Source organism: Pelodiscus sinensis, chromosome 1 (assembly GCF_052426305.1).
Source record: "Pelodiscus sinensis isolate ZL-2025 chromosome 1, ASM5242630v1, whole genome shotgun sequence".
NCBI classification, from domain to species: Eukaryota; Metazoa; Chordata; order Testudines; family Trionychidae; genus Pelodiscus; species Pelodiscus sinensis.
In genome coordinates, this window is record NC_143052.1 from 233,842,819 (window position 1) to 233,863,185 (window position 20,367).

Consider the following 20,367-nt stretch of genomic DNA (forward strand, 5'->3'; position numbering starts at 1 on the left):
TTTGAGGAACCTCCGTGATAGTCGGTCTGTGAACATGAAAACCCCCTCAATCTGTTCATGGAAAGCCTAGATGGCAGCAAGATGGACCCTGATCGAAGAGATGGATAACCCATCCATCTTCAGGATATGTAAGTAGTCCAGAATGGTTTGCACTAGAGCTTCATTGGGATGGACTTGTGTCTGCTGACACCAGGAGGTGACATACCTCCATTTTTGCAGGTAAGTTGCCTTGGTGGACTGTCTCCTGCTGTGTAGTAGAATATCCTTCACCTGCTCAGAACACTGAGCCTTATGGTCATGGAACCCTCGAGGAGCCATGTACAGAGATGTAGCGACTGCGGTTTTGGGTGACACAGCTTGCCTCCATTCTGGAATAGGAGGTTGTAGCAAAGTGATAGTGAGTGAGCTTGTTGGAGAGACAAGTCCTGAAGGGCTGGATACCAAATCTGTCTGGACCAAGCGGAGCTATCAAAATAACCCGAGCGCCATTAAGCTGAATTTTTGCACAACACCCTAGGAATCAATGGAATTGGGGGAAAGACATAATATAATGGTTCATCCCATGTAAGGAGAAACATCTCCCTTAGATCCCCCACCCAGTCCTGTTCAAGAGCACAACTGGGGACATTTGGTGGTGTAGTGAAGAGATCCATGCTGGGATAGCCCCATTTGTGGAAGACGATATCTGTGACTGCTTGGTGGAGTTCCCACTCATGGTAAATTGTAAAGTTGTGGCTTAGGGAGTCCGCCATGGTGTTGTTGACCCCTGGTAAGTACATGGCTTTCAGGGTAACACTGTGCCTCATGCACCACTTTCAGAGGCAAATTGCCTCTGTGCGCAGAGCTCTGGGACACGCTCCCCCCCTGCCTGTTTATGTAATAGGCAGTGGTGGTGCTATCTGTGAGAACACGAACTGCGCAATTGGTTATGGAAGGGTCAAAGTGCCTGTAGGCATTTCTTACAGCCCCGAGCTCCAGAATGTTGATGTGTAACAGAGCCTCGTTTGGCAGCCATTTGCCCTGAGCAGTTTTGCTTTGGAAGTGTGCACCCCAACACAGTAGTGAAGCGTCTGTGGTAATTTGAATGGCAGGCTCCTCCTGTAAAAATGGGATTCCAGTTAAGAGGTTGTGTGGACATGTCTACCAGTTGAGCGACTGCAGTACTTGCTTTGGCACAAGCACCAGTTTTTGCAACGAATGACATGAGGGCATGTAAACCAATGCTAGTCAATGCTGTAAGGCATGGGAATGGAGGCACGCATACTGTATCACATATGTGGTGGCCACCACGTACTCCACGAGTTTAAGACAAGTACAGACTGTGGCGGATGGGTTTGCGGTGAGGGCAAGAACTAAATCTCAAATAGTCTGGAACCCATGTTGTGGAAGGTATGCCCTGGCTGATAGAATTCATAGCAGCAAGACTAGATGCCCTAAGTCCTGAACTGGATTGAGTGTTGATTTCTGTTTGTGGATTAAGAGCTCCAGCAGGTTGAATGGTCGCTTGGTCTTTGTTATGTTGATCACTTCCCCTTGTGAACGACCTCTCAGTAAGCAGTCATCGAGGTAGGGAGAAATCATTACCCCCTGTTGTGTAAGGTATACAGCCACAAGTGCTAGGACTTTGGGGAATACTCGCAGGGCAGATGACAGGCCGAAGAGAAGGACCTTGTATTGAAAATGATCCCCGCCTGCTGTAAAATGAAAGAACCATCTGTATTGCAATGTGAAAATATGCATCTTGTAAGACAAAGACTGCGAACCTGTCCCCTCTGTACAGCGGTGGTATGATTGTAGCCAGAGTGACCATTTTGAATCTCTGCTCTCGGAGGAACTTTAATTTGCAGAGGTCTAGGATTGGTCTCCAGCCTCCTGTACACTTCTGGGTCAGGAAATAGGTGGAGTAGAGCCCCCTTCCCCAGTATGGTTTGGGTACCTCCTAGATGAAGAAGCAGGTTGGTTTCTTGTTTGAGGGGTATCTCATGAGATGAGTCACTGAAGAGGGATGGGGTATGATGGAGGGAGTTGAATGGAATCGAATATCCCATGCGGATCATTTCTGTGACTCGCTGTTCAGATGTTATGGAGGCCCATGATGAAGGAATGAGCGTAATCTATGGTTGAATAGATGGTTTTGGTCTCGTTGCACTGGATGGTTGGGGAGGTTGGGCATGCCCTCAATCAATGTTTCAAATTTGCTGCTTCAAGGTCTGGCCACCAGAGGGACATGGTTGTTGTTTGTGGTTCCTCTGGGTATGTTGCCTGGTGCGATTGTACTCATTTGGTTTGTATTGAGTACGGTTGTAATACGAGTCCCTGCTTTTATTGTACGGGGTATTGCACCTGCACCTGTACAGTGGTGTGTACATTCTTAGAGTATACAAGGTGGTGAGCGTGTTTTTGCTGTTGTGCTTATTCTCATCAGTGTTGCTGGCAAAAAGCTTGTGCTCGTCAAAGGGGAGATCTTCTATCTTTGACTGCAGTTCTTTTGGTACCCTCATGGCCTGAAGCCATGATGTTCTTCTCATCATGACTGCTGTAGCCATTGTTCTCGCTGCTGTGTCCACCACATCAATCAGACAGCAGTGCTGTATGGGCAGTTGTGTGGTCCTCACATATGACTGCCCTGAGTATGGGCTTTTTGGTATCAGGCAGATGCTCTATCAGGTCTGCTAGTCTGGAGTAGCTGTCAAAGTTGTGATTTGCCAGACGTGCTTAGTAATTGGCTATTCTAAGCTGCAGGGTGGTAGATGGGGAGACCTTCTTTCTGAATTGGTCTAGCCTCTTGTACTTCTTGTTGCCATTATTTGATCTAAGGTGAGGGGCCGTTGGCTTGCCGCAGTGATGGCCAGTGAGTTTAGCTGAGGATGGGAAAAAGGGAAATCTAGATCTTTAGGTGGGACGAGATATTTCTTGTCCGCCTTTTGCAGGTCGGCTGAGTCAATGCTAGTGTTTGCCAGATGTCTCCAGAGACCTCCATAATTGCTTCATCCATGGGCAATGAGATTCTGCCCTGTGATGATGGGTGGATATTCTTCAGAAGATCATGCTGTTTCTGCTTAATCTCCTGACGTTTTATTTCTTGTGATGTAGCAACCCTCTTAAAAAGGTTCTGGAATTGTTTCAGGTCCACTATCATGTGATCATCATCCAGGACCATGGCATCCCATGGAGGGAAAGTGGGACTGTCTTGTGACTGTGCCAGCCGAGTGTCATCCTGATCATCAGCTAATTGGCCTTCCTCCTCCTCCAAGTCAGGTATGGCTACCATAGAGTGGGACGGCGAAACTGGTGGTTGCCTTTTTCCTGAGGATGGGGCAATAGAGTGGTATTTGGGTGGTGCCCAGCAATCCAAAGGTGCCCACTGTCGCTGGCAATGTGGCTGTGGGTAATACCAGCTTGGGTGCCACTGTGGGTGATACAGTCATGGGGTGTAGTGGTGCCCTTGTAGAGATGAAGTGAAGGATGCCTGCTGGGAGGAGAACACATTCTTCTCATCATAGATCTCTGTTGAGTATCCCCATCCCTGCTTTGGTGCTGAATAGGGTGGGTACAGTGCCAGGGACTGTTCCCTTGATGTAGGTGGGGGAGGGGAGTCATCTGTGCTTGGTATAGTTCCCCCTTAGCTCCATGCAATCTGCATCTGTTTCAAAGCCCATCTGCTTAGCCTGTGGGCTAAAGTCCTGCTGTAATGGGCACCGAGGGTTTGCAGGGCCACTTTGAAGCCAGCTCCGCTGCTTCATCCGGTGCCGCATGTGCCTGTGCCTGTTTCCGTGCCGGAGGCTGTCTGTGAGTTTCTCCCGGTGCGGGGAGAGATCTCGCAGCTTGTCTGTGCCTGGCCGGTGCAGAGGAAGATGACTCTGAGGCTGCCAGGTCCCTCCCATTCATTCTGGGGAATGGAGCCTGCAGCAGGCATCTGGAGGGGAATTCCTGCTCCTTTGATGTGCCTTCAGCATTAAGGAGGCTGATTTGCACTTGGGGATCTGTGTCCTTTGATCCTGAGCAACCTCTGCTTGGGGCTGTAAAGCCCTCTCCATACGGGACACAAGGAGCCTAAGTCTTTAAAGTGCTACATTGTCCTGCATTTTGCTAAGCTCTCTGTCCTCTCTCGCTCTTGCAGGCAGGGTTTTACAATGGTCACATTCCTGAGGACTGTGTGCCTCCCCCAAGCATTTGACACAGCAGCTGTGTCTGTCTGGGGCTGGGATAGGATTGCTTCAGCCACCACACTTTTTAAAGCCTTGCGAGGCAGGCATATTCCAGGTGTTGGTGGTTGGGCTGGAGGCGGGGGAGGTTAGTGAAGCTGCTGACTATGTGAGGGTGTCAGGCTGTGAAGGTGTAGGTTTTTTTTGAAGGTTTTATCTATGAGGAGAAAAGTGCCTGAAGTGGCAGGACTCCATCTATGGCCAAAGGCAGTAGAAGAGGAACTGAGGGAAGGGAGTCGGACCACGCTCAACAGTCAAACTGCCAGCAACATGAGACACCTGTTGCACATGTGCAGCCCGACTAGCAACTGCTTAGAAAAAACTCCGATCTGCGGAGCCAGGACAAGCCCATAACTATACGTGGAGCATCCACGGGACATCACCTGAAGAAGAACTGGAAAATTTCCTCCTCTCATTTGTTGAGGTTCCTGTCTCCCCAGTGCGTTTGTTGTTCGAGCCTTCCAGCTCATTATAAAATGTACAGATCACCACCTCTGCTATTTTGGTTTGGGGAAAGGTTGCTGGCTGACGTTTTCAACCCAGTTAACACCCAGTTTGCTTGCTATACAGCCCAGTAAAAGGTTATATTTCCCCCCAGTTCCTATGAGGGAGCATAATCAAAGACATGCATGAGAAGAACATATTAAAAACATGTTTGATACTAAGCTAACTTCAAGGGAAAGCAGGCTCTTTAAATAATGACAAAATTCTGAAATCAAGAGTCTAATTTTACATTCAGGCTGTGTCTAGACTGGCAAGTTTTTCCGCAAAATCATTCGATTTTGCGGAAAAACTTGCCAGCTGTCTACACTGGCTGCTTGAATTTCCGGAAAGCACTGACAATCTCCTGTAAAATTATCAGTGCTTTTCCGGAAATCCTATGCTGCTCCCGTTCGGGCAAAAGTCTTTTCCCAAAAGACTTTTGCGCAAAAGGGCCAGTGTAGACAGCATAGTACTGTTTTCCGAAAAAAAGCCCAGATCGCAAAAATGGTGATCGGGGCTTTTTTGCGGAAAACTGCGTCTAGACTGGCCACAGACGCTATTCCACAAAAATTGCTTTTGCGGAAAAGCATCCTGCCAATCTAGACGTGCTTTTCTGAAAATGCTTTTAACGGAAAACTTTTCTGTTAAAAGCATTTTTGGAAATTCATGCCAGTGTAGACGTAGCCTCACTGTTTCCCACTACCTTAATACAATGAACTGAGACGAGTATGCAAGTAGAGAACTAGGTCTTCAAATTTGAATTGTTGGGAGTGAAGGAAAAACATTCAGGATTATATTTAACTAGCCACATTTCAGATTCCTCTTCCTGTTGTGTGTTCAGCTAATGATACTTGAATTGGAATCAGTGATGCTGACTAACTAATGGAAAACTGTCATAGCTTCTCCGAATTAGTTTCCAATTTATCATTGTGGGGGCCTAGTTCATTATGGTTAAATTAGATCAAACCAGACTGTGACTGTAGTATCAGATTTCAAAGCATTAAATCCCTTTGAAATTTTTTTCAGTTGCATTTATGTAAATTTTGTGTGTGTCAGTAAAATCTCATTATTATATACAGTAGGCAACAAATTTATTTTCATGACAGAATCTAAGATACTGGAGTGTGTATTTTCTCTCTCGACTTTGTCTTTATCTAAACATTATAAACATTATAAACAATAAGTGGTATTTGGGGGCATGCTCTGGAAGTCACATGGTTGCTCAAAGTGGCAGCAGGAGGACAAGGATAGAAACTTTTTGCAAAAGAGAATAATTTTTATGACCTTGATTGGCCTGGGGAGGTGGAGCATGCGAAGCCTTCTCACGCCTTGTCATGTGCTCCTGTCAGGGTAAAAGTAGGGCAGAGGAAACCTCGCACACTCCTCCCGCCCCCAGACCAATCAGGGCTTGGGGGAAGGGGGAAGCAGCAGGGCCTCCAGGGGCCTGATCAACCCGCTTGGCGGGTCGGATCCGGCCTACAGAGGCCCTTTTGCCCAGCCTGATCTATAGGTAGCCACAATTATTGTAATGTATAGTTACAGCATATAGCAATACAAGTCAATCTGCTTTTATTCCTTGTGCCATTTTCAGTAATAAAGAAGGTAGTTTTAAGTAACCACTGGTTGAATTTTTTCTTTTCAAACTACTGAACAGGATATTTTTCTTACCAATGAAACCGAGCTGAGAAAATTCTAAAATCATCCAATCTTCAGACGAGAGCTGAAGTGCAAAATTTTTTATCGTGCTGAAGTAATTCTGCTTGACAACAATGTCATCTTCAAGCTAGAGGAATCAAACATTTGTATTAACACAAAGCAGAAAAAGCAAAGCAAAAGGTAGCATAGCAAAGAAAAAGTAGTCATAAAATATACTTCTTATGTGTATTTATCCATAGATTTTTAGTGCAATCACCACGCTTGTATCCAGGTATCATATACAAGAATTATTGCTGTAAAAGCATGACTGACCACAGGCCACCTATTTGAGGATAATTTACTTGGAAACTCTTTTTAATAAAAATCCAGGTATGTATACACCAACTATTTGGGACAAGATAAGAGTTAACTAGACTTTTTTTTTAAAATTCTCTTTAAAAGTATATAATACCCAGATAAAGATTCCAGTGAGGATGTATTTAACTGCTGCTAAATTACAAAATATCAACAGTGCTCTCTAATCCTTGCTCATAAATCTGTATCAATATTGAATACTTTAGTACACTAATGTTGTGAATTTGCTTGAAGTTACTACTTTTTGGCACAAAACAAAACTCCAGCAAAAGAGAAAGCACCATTTTTTCACTTCTAGAATGTTTTATTTGTTATTTGCCCTAGCACATTTCTTAGATGGAAAACTAAGCATCTATTTCATTCATTTTATAAGGGCCAATAAAAATAACAGCTTGAAAACAGAAGTTATAATCCCATTCCCTCAAAAGCAATTATCTCAGCAAATTTAGAAAATGATCACCACAGAAAATAAGCATAAAAATGTTTATATAACTCAAAGCAGCATAATTTCCATTTTAGAATTATGCTTATGAAGCAAATACTGGCATGATTAAACCATTTTTTAAAAAAAGTCAAATGTTCCATAGTGAGAGTTTTGGACTCTATCCCCAAAATTGCCCACTTCCGTTTACAGCTGTTGCCTGTAGTGGATATGCTGAATACTAGTACCCATACATACATCTCTTCCTATAGCGTATTTTGTTTGCAGGCACATAAATGACTTATTGTGAGTTTCCGGATATAGACAAATTGGCTGTATTCCTGCTTTACTTCATGTGAATATATGTATTATTTGTAACAAAACTGACATCATAGCAGATGACTACACGATAGTTTACAAAATGGCATAACACACACTAGGTGAATGAGGTGATCTTTTACTGGAACACCTTCTGCTGGTGAGAGAAACAAGCTTTTAAGTTTATAAAGAGCTCTTATTTCAAATCTAATTGAAGCTGGTCCAATAAAAGATATTACCTCATTTACTCTGTGTCTCTAATATTCTAAGACAAACTTGACAGCAACAAAGCTGTATATATAAAATGGCATGTCAACTGTGAGGACTAGTAAAGTTAAATAAAAAAAACAAATATAAAAATGGATTAATCTCATTGATTTTTTAATTCTTCATGGATTTATTGTCACAAATATAAATGGTAAGAATATGTTTGAGTGATTTGCCACAGTGTGAGAATAAAATAGTCCATAAAGTGCATTACTTGTTATTTACTATATGTATCATGGTAGCATTCAAAGGTTCCAGTCCAGATAAGAACCCCATTGTGGTAGGTGCTGTAAAAATCCATGGACAGGACCACATCTTACTAACAGCTTAACTACTGTCTTATAACTGCATCCATTAGTGTATTGTGAGATAGAAAGACGAAGTTTATGTGCCTTAACCATCCTAAAAACACATACTACAAGACAACACTGAAGGGACTAAGTATATTGTGTAAAATCTGAATAAAGAAAAGGAATTTTACACTTTTGTTATTTTGTTAGCTTTTAATACATTTATTTATACATCTTTATGGTATAATCTAATCTAACTGAAAGGCCAATCAGATCATCATTCTCTAATGCCATTGTTAAACAGTAAATGTAGGGTGCAATGTTGGTATTGCTGCCCCACTTTGATATGAGCAGCTATTCAAACTTTGGGGCTCTGGTGATGTTCCAATTGCAAGTAAAACTGATGGAGTCTGGTAATCTCCTTAATGCAATCTTGTTTATTTGCAAGGCTTGTACAGAATCCTGCTGGTCTGAATGCAGGAGGTACAAAAAGCAAAAGGGAACGTTTTTTAAGTTTACAACCCCAAGCATCTATAAGCCAACACCAGATCAAAACTCTTTCCCTAGCTTTTTTCCACAATCAAGTGCTCACAGGAATTATCACTTGACTTTCTTTTTAACTCTGCCTTTCTTTCTGTTTTTAGTTTGTGTGTGTTCTTTCAGACACCTGGTCAAAATACCCAGGGGAACTTTGGTGCTAGTTTCTGGGCAAAATCTAATAAACCTTGTTTTAGTTGTAACTCCTTAGCTGTATCTTACAATTATCATAAAGGGAGGGTGCATTCACACAGTTTGAATACAGCTGTAGATCAAACCATAACAAAGTTTCACCCATTTAAAAAAATGTGTCAATTTTTTTTTAAATCTCATTTTAATTCACTTTCATTTTGGGACCCATAATTTTCTTCTTTTTCTCTGTGTAAAAATAGAAGTCCCATACTGTGATCAGGTGGTTTTGTGTGTCAGTAGGGGGCAATCATGGCACAAAATGTTGCTTGAAGAAAACATGCTGCTCTTTTACTAATAGCAGCTCTAGCCTTAAATGTATTTGATAAAGAAGTGAAGATGTAGGGTGACCAAATGTCCCATTTTTAAAGGGACAGTTCTGCAAATGTGCTGCCTTTTCTTAAAAACAGGCAAATTATCCCATATTTTCTGTCCTCCAGCCCCACTCCCTCAGATTAGTACTGGTGGATCCAGCTGGTGGCCAGATATCTGCTCACCAGCTGCCTTCCCACCAGCAGCAAGTGTGGGAGTCTAGTGACTGACTATGGAAGTGGATGTGCAAAGCTGGTGATAGGGCAAAGATCCAGCGCACAAGGCTGGCTGCTTCCCCCTGTTGCTCCATCTACGAAGCCCAGCTACATACCAGCTCTCCTCCAGCAGGGTCCTGTCCCCATCCAGTTTCCAAGTGGCATTGTCTGTGTACTACTGTGGCTGGTGAAGGTGGACCCACACCAGGCAGGAGCTAGTTACGTGTCACCTCTGTTGCACACCCATCAGCCCTTTACATGTTCTCCCTCTCACTATCTTCTCCCTGCTTTGCCTCGTTGCCTCCCGAGCCCCACTGCTTCTCCATATTCCCACTAGTAGGGCTGGTCCCACTTACAACTCTATGCTGAGAACCAGACCTGGTCACTCACCAGCAGCCTGGCAAGCAGGCTCCTTCCTTGCCCTACTGCCTCTGGCTGTGCAGGCATCCCAGGAAAACTAAAGACTCTCTAGCTCAGGGCACTGGCCAGGACCTGCACGTGCCAAAGCCCTGCACAGCACTGGCACGGGAAAGTCTCTCCACCTGTCAGCTAAGCATTGGAGTACTGGGTGGGTGGAGGGGGAGTAATTTCCAACCTGTTCACACCCCAAATCTGCGGGCTCCTCAACTACCCCAGGGCAGTGCCTTAGTATCCTCTTCACCCACCAGATCCACGGGCCCTAGCACGCAATGCATCCTTTAGGCTTAACTCTTTCCTGCCCAGGCTGTAGCAGGGGAGGAGAAGAAGAGAAGGATGCAGTTATGTCAGTGGCCAGCAGCAGCCTGAATAAATTAGCTGCCTTTTGACACTGCACTGGCAGGAAGGTGTCAAAGCTACTTCTACCTATGTGGAAGAGAAGAAGAGATGAGCTTAGCAAAGACATGGGCCAGGTCATCCCTCTCCCAACTCCTCCTATACTGGGACAGGAAGCAGCACCTGTCCTTTCCTCCCTACCTCCTGCCTATGGGAGATGAAAGGTCCAGTGCCTGCAGCCAGCACTAGGATTGCAGTGGCAAGCAGGCAGGGCAGACCGTATGGCTGAGCTACATAAAGCCAACGTAGAAGATCAGTGGACAGGAGCCCATTAGCTAATGGAAGTTGCAGGAAGCAGCGTGGGCTGAGGAATGTCTGGCTGCATGCGTGGAACCTCTCAGTTTCCATCAGCTAGAAACAGCGAACAGCAGCCACTGGGAGCTGAAAGACTATGTTCCTGCAGCCAGCATGTCCCTCAGTCCATGCAGACAGTGATGAGGTGGGACTGGAAGTCTGTACACTGGAGTCAGCTTATAAATAGGTCATTGACTTAACATTTTTTTCCTGTGACATTTTTGGTGGGGGTCATTTTATGAACGGACTTATGTTTGAGTTTATACAGTAGGTTTCTGGTTTAGCCAGTGCAAGTAATTCAATTTACACACATTCACTATACTATAATAACCATAATTGCAATAACCTTCCAAATATATAGTCATTCTATTTATATCTACTTTGCTTTTTATGATGTTCCCATCACCATGGTATTTCAGGCTTTTTTGAATAGCATCAAAGAAAAGAGATTTACCTGAATATAATAAATGCCCTTTTTTTGGGCATACATCATAAGAAAACAATAATCCAAGTTTTGCTTTGTTCGCCATCTGAAATTAAATGTTAAAAAGGCCAAGGAATTATAAACTAAAAATTATTTCACAATACCATGAATTGTATTATAAAAGATGACAAGTTATTACATATTATTTGAATGTAAGAACAATTAGATCCAGCATTATTCCCTCAGAAAAGCTTCCATCTGGCAGGAAAAAAACAACAACCTCAACCAGGTCAATTCACCCCATGTATGCTGCAACACAGCAAGAGGAATGGCCCAACTAAACTGGATCCTTTGCAGCTATTTGAGCTTTCTCTAAAAATATATTGGTAACTAAACAATATTACTGAATGAACGACAAGGAGTCCTGTAGCACCTTATAGACTAACAGATGTATTGGAGCATAAGCTTCCGTGGGCAAAGACCCACTACATGCATCTAATGAAGTGGGTCTTTGCCCATGATAGCTTGCGCTCCAATACATGTGTTAGTCTATAAAGTGCTACAGGACTCCTTGTTGCTTTTGCAGATCCAGACTAACACAGCTACCCTTCAAATATTACTGAATATAGTTTTATTCCTGACAGCACGAAGGAAAACAGAAAACAAGAACAGACAACCAACATGACGTTAAATAACAAGAATCTTCTGCGCTGTTATATTCTGGACTCCCACCTCATTAAACAAAAACCACAAAACTTAACAATAGGCTTCTACACCCAAGAAAAAAAAAACACACGCAGGCAGTGCTTCATAGGGATTCACTTGTGTGTTTTTCTTTCAAGAATTAGAGCCTTAGTTTCTACATTACAGGAAGTCCCCGGGTTACGTACAAGATAGGGACTGTAGGTTTGTTTTTAAGTTGAATCTGTATGTAAGTCGGAACTGGCGTCCAGATTCAGCCGCTGCTGAAACTGATCAGCGGCTGATTCCAGGAAGCCCGGGGCAGAGCAACTCTGCCTCGGGCTTCCTGTAGTCAGCGCTGGTCAGTTTCAGCAGCGGCTGACTTGGGGACGCCTGGGGCAGAGCAGCTGGGGTGTTGCTGGGTTGCTCCAGTAGCGCCGCTCCTCGGCACTACTGGACCAACCCAGCAGCACCCCAGCTGCTCTGCCCCAGACATCATGATTCAGCCGCTGCTGAAACTGACCAGCAGCGGCTGAATCAGGATGCCTGGGGCAGAGCAGCTGGGGTGCTGCCGGGTTGGTCCAGTAGTGACCAGAGCGGCGCTGCGGGACCAACCGGCAGCGCCCCAGCTGCTCTGCCCCAGGGTCCACAACAAAAGCCTGGTCTGCTGGGGGGGAGGGCACACTAGCTGCGGCCCTCCCCCCCAGCAGACCAGGGACACAGGGAGCAAAGCCGCAGCGGCAGCGGGGTGCCGCGCCTCTGAGGCTTTGCTCTGGCAAAGCCTCAGAGGCACGGGACCCTGCCGCGGCTGCGGCTTTGCTCCCGGTGTCCCTGGTCTGCTGGAGATGGTCCCCAGCAGACCAGGGGCACCGGGAGCAAAGCCGCAGCCGCGGCAGGGTCCCGCGCTTCTGAGGCTTTGCTCTGGCTGCTCTGGGCACTACTGGACCAACCCGGCAGCACCCCAGCTGCTCTGCCCCAGGCCAGAGCAAAGCTTCAGAAGCGTGGGAACCCGCCGCTGCTGCGGCTTTGCTCCCGGTGCCCCTGGTCTGCTGGAGACGGTCCCCAGCAGACCAGGGGCACCGGGAGCAGCTTTTCTCGCCCCGGAAGTCGAGGTGGCGGGACCGCTGCCTGTGAGCTCCGGGGTGAGAAAGCCCCGTTCGTAAGTGCGAATCCGACATAAGTCGGATCCGTGTAAGTCAGGGACTGCCTGTACTTCAAGATTATACAAAAATATTTCCAGAACTCAGTCTGGCATTACATAAACAAGAAAAGTCTAAGAGAAAAAAAATCTTACCTGACTCTCTCTTTTGAGTCTCCAAATGTCTCTTTTAAATTTGTTAAATCAGGATAGTAAGACGCAGGCGGGGATATTATTTCCACCAAGCCAGAACTGATTTCTGTAGAAAATCTATCATCAGAAACATCAAGTGAATAAGTGCAATGGGACTATTTATTATTGGTGCAGTTACTGTGTCCACATAAAATATATTTGTAATCATCTGGAACAAATGCATAATTATACCTTCAAAGAACATCAGAACGAAACCTCATCTTTTAATTTTTATGATTTGCAGGATTTATGTCTAGTAAAATTACATTCTTAATTTGACAGCATAATATAGCAGATTAATTTTTTAAATAGGCAACATAAAACAAAACTAGCATAAAAGTTATTTTTAAGTGAGTCTTCCCAAACAGTCCCTGTTATCTAATTCTATTACATTAACCAGAATATAATATCAATTTATTAAATACCTGGGCTTTCCCTTCTACACTTCAATTTGAGCATACTACTGCATAGGAGAAAATGAATGCAGATGCCAAACCAATCCATTTTTGTCATGCCAAATCCATTTAATCCCATTTACTGTTTTACAGTTTAATCTTCTGAATTACTTTTCCTTGATTTGTCTTCATGTGCTCATTTTTTCTAAAACCAAAACCACCTTGAGGAAAATAAGGAAGTAACCAAAATATTTCCCTCAAAGCATAGCTTTGTTAAGAAAATAAAACAACTCCCCAAACTTACTCTTTCTCCAGGCTTGCTACAACACTGTGTACGTAGTCAAGATCTGTCTGGAAAAAGAAAACAGCAATTTTGTAACTACACTTTTCCCCTTTAAAAAAAAGATTTTAAATAGTAACATTTCACAACCATTTTTAGAACACAAGGTGCTAACAATACTGGGATTTTTTTTTAAACTGGAGACATGCAATTAAAAAGTTATATTTCTTAAATGTTTGCTGCAAAAATTTTTAGTGGGGTCTGACATGTAATGAGATTCATGCCAAAAAGAGTTAAAAGTAATTTTTACTAAACCTACAAAAAGATACATCTGTGAAGCGTACTATTTAGTAAAATGGCTAATTAAAAATCATAAGAAAAAATTAAGGTATTTGTGTTGTTTTCAGGTGAATTTGTAATGAAGTAACTAGAACCCAAGACTCCTTCATAATTTCAGAGAGGCGGGTGTTTTGGGAATGGAATAGTGCCAATATCTGCACTGAGAGGAGCAGTGAGTGAGGCTTGAAGGTATATCTTGGTACTGGGAAGCATTTTGGCTCTAGTGCTGGCATGGGTTTCAGCATTGATATTATTGGGCCTGTCTTCCTTGCCACAGACGGTGGTGCTGCTATCTTAGTACTATCCTTTGTTGATGTTGAGGGTTTCTTTCTCAGTCCAGAATTCTTTCTGCAGGATACACATATTGCCTCTCCAAGCTGTGTTTTCACTTGGTGCAGGCATGCCTTTCTGCTCTGGAAGATGGAGTTGCGTCTCTCTTCCCCAATTGGCATGGAGGACTTTGGCATCAAGCAAAGGTCAGTGATGCTAGTGCCTGCACAGATGGTTTTGGTTCCTTCTTCACTGTCCTTTTCCTCTAGAACCAGATCGTCAGAACACGTGCCTAAGATAAACTTCTCAGTTACTGTCTGGATTGAGGAATGCAGACATCCTTCAAAGCTACCCCCATGGATTGCTCTAAGAGGTATAGTTTGACCTTCACATCCCAGGATTTCTGAGTGCAGGACAAAAAGAGCAGCAGATAGTATACTTAATTGGGGATACAAGGATGGTTTTCCAAAATAAAATAGGCATCTGCTTTGTTAATCTACGATGGCCTTTAATACAATGAAGAAAGACAGGGTTTGAACCCAGTGAGTTTTGAATATACCAGTGTTTCTCAGCCTGTGATTTAGGACACAAAATGGGTCATGACCCCATTTCAACAGAGTCACCAGGGCTGGTGTTAGACTTGCTGGAGCCAGATGCTGTAGCCAGAGCACTGGGGCCCAGGGATAAAGCCAAAATTTGGGCAGTGGGGCTCAGGTTAAGGTCTCTACCTGGTGCTAAAACCCATATGCTTTGGTCCCCCTACCCAGGGTAGCAGGGTTTCAGGCTTCGGCTTCGGTCTCCCTTCCTGGGGTCATGTAGTAATTTTTGTTGTCAGAAAGGGATTGCAGTGCAATGACATCTGAGCACTCCTGAAGTACACTATAGCTACTGGTTGCCTCAAAGCACCTTGCCCTGCTGTACAGTGGGATGTCCAGGAGGATTTCCTCCATCTGTATTAATTTATTTTTTTCTGTCAGGATGGAAGAGTAAGATCAAAAAAAGTTAAATGAAGAAATTAACTAATGGGAGACCTGAAGAAGATATTTCTTCACCTGAGAAGAGTTACATATATCAGAAGTGGGTTGAGCCACAGGCCAGATTCTGTTTCACACCACAGGCACAGAAATATTTGAGGGACGGGCATGGCCACTCTGCCCTTTATTCCTTGTATGGGTGCACGAAAAGGAATAGGGCACACACAGAGCCCCCCCAGACACTGATAGTCAAAAGATTCCAAGCTTACACCTACGTAGCGCATACACACCTACAATGGGATCTATGCATACATGAAGAACTACCAGTTCTTAGGAAAAATACTTTAACAGATAAACAATTTTTCTACAACTAGATGACTAGAAGTCAGATTATTTGTCTTGAAAATAGACATAAAAACTGTAATTTATAGTACCAATTAAGGTCTCAACTCACATGCTTAAGCCTCTATTCAGGAAAGCACTCTTTCATGAATCAGGTTCTAAATTTTGCAAGAGACAAATTTCTACTAGCAATTTCTTAAGTCTAGTTTAAATTTTGCATAAATATCTTGCAACTTTAAGTTAAATTAAATCCTGACCTTTTATAAGATGTGGGTCACCAACATTCTAAACCTGCCATATTATACAACCTATTCTTCTGTAATATGTAACCATGGACATGGGAAAAGTGAGCCTTTGATTTTATAAATCAAAGTTGAAAATCAGTCTTTGTTACAGCTATTAATTTAATACTTTGATAAACTAATTATTAATTTTCAAAGGAAATTTTCTAGACTTTTACAAATCAAAGCTGATTCTGGAAGTTCATCAAAATGTTTTATTTACTGCCTCTTGCTGGTTATTCTTACAAATGATGGAAAACAAAAGGATAATTTATACTCTTCTTTTTATGTGCTCATAACTCAGATTAGCATTAATGAGCTATGTGTATTGAAAGGTGAATAGGAACCAAGAATTTCTATAGCAATATTAATCCTGTTTAAGGTTACTAGCCTTAAGGCTACAGCCCCAAAGCCCCTTTTTTATTCTGACCCTGCTAATGAGGCCAGAGTAGTGCGCGCCTCTTCTCCAGTCATGGCAGCTCTATGCACAGACACCCGTGAGCCCTTGCACAGGGCTTATTAGGTAGCTGTGCAGCTTACAGGGACCCTGATACCATAACATATCATCCTTACTTTTGAATTGTTTCTGGTGGCACCTCTGCATTAGAGCTGGGCTCCTGGTCAGAAGCAACTATTCTCCAGCTCCCCAGTTCTGAAGGCAGCACTAGCTATATAAAGATAGCAATACTGCAACACTCCCTACAATACCTTCACATCAATACCACTCCTTTTTTGGTAAAGGACCCCTACAATTACAACATCCTGACATTTCAGTTTTATTTATGACTTTGAAATTCCTGTGACTGTGAAATTGACAGAGACAAAATGAATTTGGTAGGACCCTACTTATATTTGATTAGAGACTTCCTTTCAGATATGCATCACTTGGCTCATCCTAGAAAAGATAAAAACTTTTGTCTATTAATTGAGGAAGATCTTATTTTCTAAAAACTTTAAGGATGAATCCACGATATCTCCAGAGACAGATGTGTAGGGGAGAAAATGAAGAAAAACACAAATTTTCCCTTTAAATGGGCAAATTTAATGTTGTGATGAGCCAAACCAGAAAATCCAAAGTGAGTCTCTAAAAAGATGGGATATATCAATGTGTGTTGGAGAGTCACCAAAGAAAGAAACTTGGGAAAGACTCCCAATCTGACCCGATAGCCAAAAGGCCAGTAAGAATAAATTCGTTTTACATCTAGTTGGCACTGGTGCTACTGTAGCAGTGGGATTTTATATTTGTATTTCAGGTTCAATAATGTAGTAATGTATGACTTAATTTTATCCTGCCAGCCACCCTCATTGGTAGAAATGCATCTGACAGACCACTAGGCCCTTTAGTTAAATATACATTTCTTTGTTTTAAGGTTTAGTAATTGAGACACAGGATTTTGTATTGTCTCTATGTTAATGAGATTAGAAATATTGAAGGCCCGGGCCTTCAATGTGAACTGTATTGATTACAAGATTTAGTAAGGTTTAATTTACAATGCTTTTTGCTTTTGCTCAATAAAAAACACTGCTGTTTGTATATGTGAAAGACTGTTTATGTGAATGAAGAATGTATAATCAGAAAGATGAGGTGTGAAGGCCATTGTTAAAACCAGATGGTCAAGAGAAGAGGGGGCGAAGAGACTTACCGACACCAAAGAACCATCAGTGCGTATCCATGATCAGGGATTGGCAGACTGACGACTAAGGTGGAGCTGGCACCCCTAAAAACAACTGATTAAGTAATCCAGGACAGGCTGAGCCTCTCGGCAGTGTTTTGGAATGTTAACGTCAAAAGATAACATCAATTAAGGAGTAACCAGTCACAAGCTGACAGCGAAATCCATAGACTTCAACAGAGGAAAGAGGATTATATAAGAACAGGGTGCTTTGCTATGGGACTTTGGGTTCATCTTGCCACCAATTCCAGGAGTATCAGATTGCGACCGACAAAGCCCGGCTCCGCTCTGCGATCAATCTGGCTGGCCACTCGATTGATCCAGACTCTGGATTGGTAACTAGAACATCGACTGGTGGGAGAATGGGAGCGAAAGATAAAGAGAGAGAGAGCGCGTGTGTGTGAGAGTGAGAGAGTGAAAAGCATATGCTAACTGTTGTAGTCTCAATAAATGTGGCGTACTGCCTTCTCCCCTTTAAAAGAGCTTGTGTGCTTCGTATGGACATAACACTACTACTACTGGAATAATGTCTCCAGTTTTGGTGCCTTCAATGAAGAGGATGTTGATAAATTGGAGATGGTTCAGAGAAGACCCACAAAAATTATTAAAGGATTAGAAAACATGCTTTATGATGGACTCAAAAAGCTCAATCCATGTGTCTTAAGGAAAAAGTTAAGTGATGACTAGATTAGAGTTTATAGTCGCCCATATAGGAAACCAGTTTTTAATAATGCACTTTTTTTCTGCTAAAGAGAAAGGTATAACATGGTCCAATGGCATAAGCTGAAGACAAATTCGCACTGGAAATAAGGATCCTGATGGATTCTCCCTCACTGACAATTTTAAAATCAAGGTTAGATGTACTTCAGGAAATATCTGGGATAAATTGTATGGACTATGTTATACAGGACATACCTTATAACCAGAATGGTTCATTCTGATCATGGAATCTGTGAATCTTTAAACTATATGAACAACAAGAAGCCCTGTGGCACCTTACAGACTAGCAGATTTATTGGAGCATAAGCTTTCGTGGACAAAGACCCACTTTGTCAGATGCATGTAGTGGAAATTCCAGAGACAGGTATAAATATATAGGCATAAGAAAAGAGTTCCAATCAAGAGTAAGGTCAGAGATAAAGAGGTCAATTCAGACAGGGAGTGTGAGGCCCACTTCTAGCATCAGATGTGGAGGTGTGAACAGGAGAGGAGAAACTGCTTTTGTAGCTGGCTAGCCATTCAGTCTTTGTTTAATCCTAAAACGATAGTGTCAAATTTGCAGATGAATTGTATCTCTGCAGTTTCTCTTTGAAGTCTGTTTTTTGAAGTTTTTTTTGTTGCAGGGTGGCTACTTTAAAATCTGCTACTGTGTGTCCAGGAAGATTGACGTGTTCTCTAACAAGTTTTTGTATATTACCATTCCTGATATCTGATTTGTGTCCATTTATGCTTTAACGTAGGAACTGTCCAGTTTGGCTGATGTATATGGCAGAGAGGCATTGCTGGCATATGATGGCATATATTACATTGATAGATGTGTAGGTGAATGAGCCCATGATGGTGTGGCTGATGTGGTTAGGTCCTGTGATGGTGTCACTGGTGTAGACATGTGGGCAGAGTTGGCACCAAGGTTTGTGGCAGGGATTGGTTCCTGAGTTAGAGTTACTGTGGTGTGGTATATAATTGCTGATGAGAATTTGCTTCAGGTTGGCAGGTTGTCTGTAGGAGAGGACTGGCCTACCTCCCAAGGTGTGTGAGAGTGGGGGGTCATTGTCCAGGATGGTTTGTAGATAACTGATGATACGTTGGAGAGGTTTTAACTGGAGACTGTAGGTGATGGCCAGTGGTGTTCTGTTATTTTCTTTGTTGGGTCTGTCTTGCAGCAGGCAGCTTCTGGGTACATGGCTGGCTCTGTCAATCTGTTTCCTCACTTCCTCAGGTGGGTATTGCAGTTTCAGGTATGCTTGGTGAAGATCTTGTAGGTGTTTGTCTCTGTCTGAGGGGCTGGAGCAAATGTGGTTGAATCTTAGTGCTTGGCTGTAGACAATGGATCGTGTGGTGTGTCCAGGATGGAAGCATGTAGGTAGGCATAGTGGTCAGTAGTTTTTCGGTATAGGGTGAATGGCTAGCCAACTACAAAAGCAGTTTCTCCTCCCTTGGTGTTCACACCTCCACATCAGCTTCTAGAAGGGGGCCTCATCCTCCCTGACTGAACTGACCTTATCTCTAACCTTTCTCTTGATTGGTACTCTTTTTTTATGCCTGTATATTTATACTTGCCTCTGGAATTTCTACTACATTCATTTGACGAAGTGGGTCTTTGCCCATGAAAGCTTATGCTCCAATAAATCTGTTAGTCTATAAGGTGTCACAGGACTTCTCTGATGCTTTAACTATATGATTGCATACTATTTTTTTCCACCAGACTTCTGCCTCATTCAACAAATTGAATGGACACTGCTCAGAGAATGAATCAAGACTGTGCAATGCATAAGCCTACTGTCTGTAGAACTGCTGCTTTACTGGAATTTGGAAACTATTGTGAGAGAGGGAGGAAAAGAAAGGATGGTCTTATGTTAAGGCAGTTGATTGCCCTGCTGGAGAACAGGATTCTATCCTTGCCTCACCTACAAAGTTACCATATGATGCTAGGCATATTTTTTAAACCACATTTTTCCACAGGTAGCCACTGATTACGTATTAATTTTCTAGGTGCCCAACTTCAGGCAATTAGGGCCTGATTTACACAAGTGCTAAGTACTCAGAATCCCAACTTAAATCAATGCCATCTGTGCTCTGAACTTATAAAATGCTAACATACTCTGAAAAATTAAATTCTAGTTATGTACTCAGATGTAATGGATTTAGTTATGGCCTTAATATTGTTGAGCTTCATGTCTTCAGATGTAAAAATGGGGTAATAATACCATATTACCTTATAGGAATGATATAAGAATAAATTAAACAGACAACCTTTATTCTATCATTTCCTAACTTTTGAGTTTCCAACCTTAATATTCTTTT

At 42.9% G+C, this 20,367-nt stretch overlaps 1 protein-coding gene across 3 annotated transcripts in view; it reads right to left on the reverse strand.

Moving 5' to 3' along the window:
• MGAT4A (alpha-1,3-mannosyl-glycoprotein 4-beta-N-acetylglucosaminyltransferase A) overlaps positions 1-20,367 on the reverse strand; it is a 126,097-nt gene that overhangs the window by 34,980 nt on the left and 70,750 nt on the right. For all 3 annotated transcript variants that reach the window (XM_075916644.2, XM_075916656.2, XM_006137401.5), the window contains exons 6-9: positions 13,489-13,535; positions 12,754-12,867; positions 10,809-10,884; positions 6,357-6,471 (exon numbers count right to left, since the gene is read on the reverse strand). In XM_075916644.2, the coding sequence (XP_075772759.1) occupies positions 6,357-6,471; positions 10,809-10,884; positions 12,754-12,867; positions 13,489-13,535 (352 nt within the window). The remainder of the gene's footprint in view (positions 1-6,356; positions 6,472-10,808; positions 10,885-12,753; positions 12,868-13,488; positions 13,536-20,367) is intronic.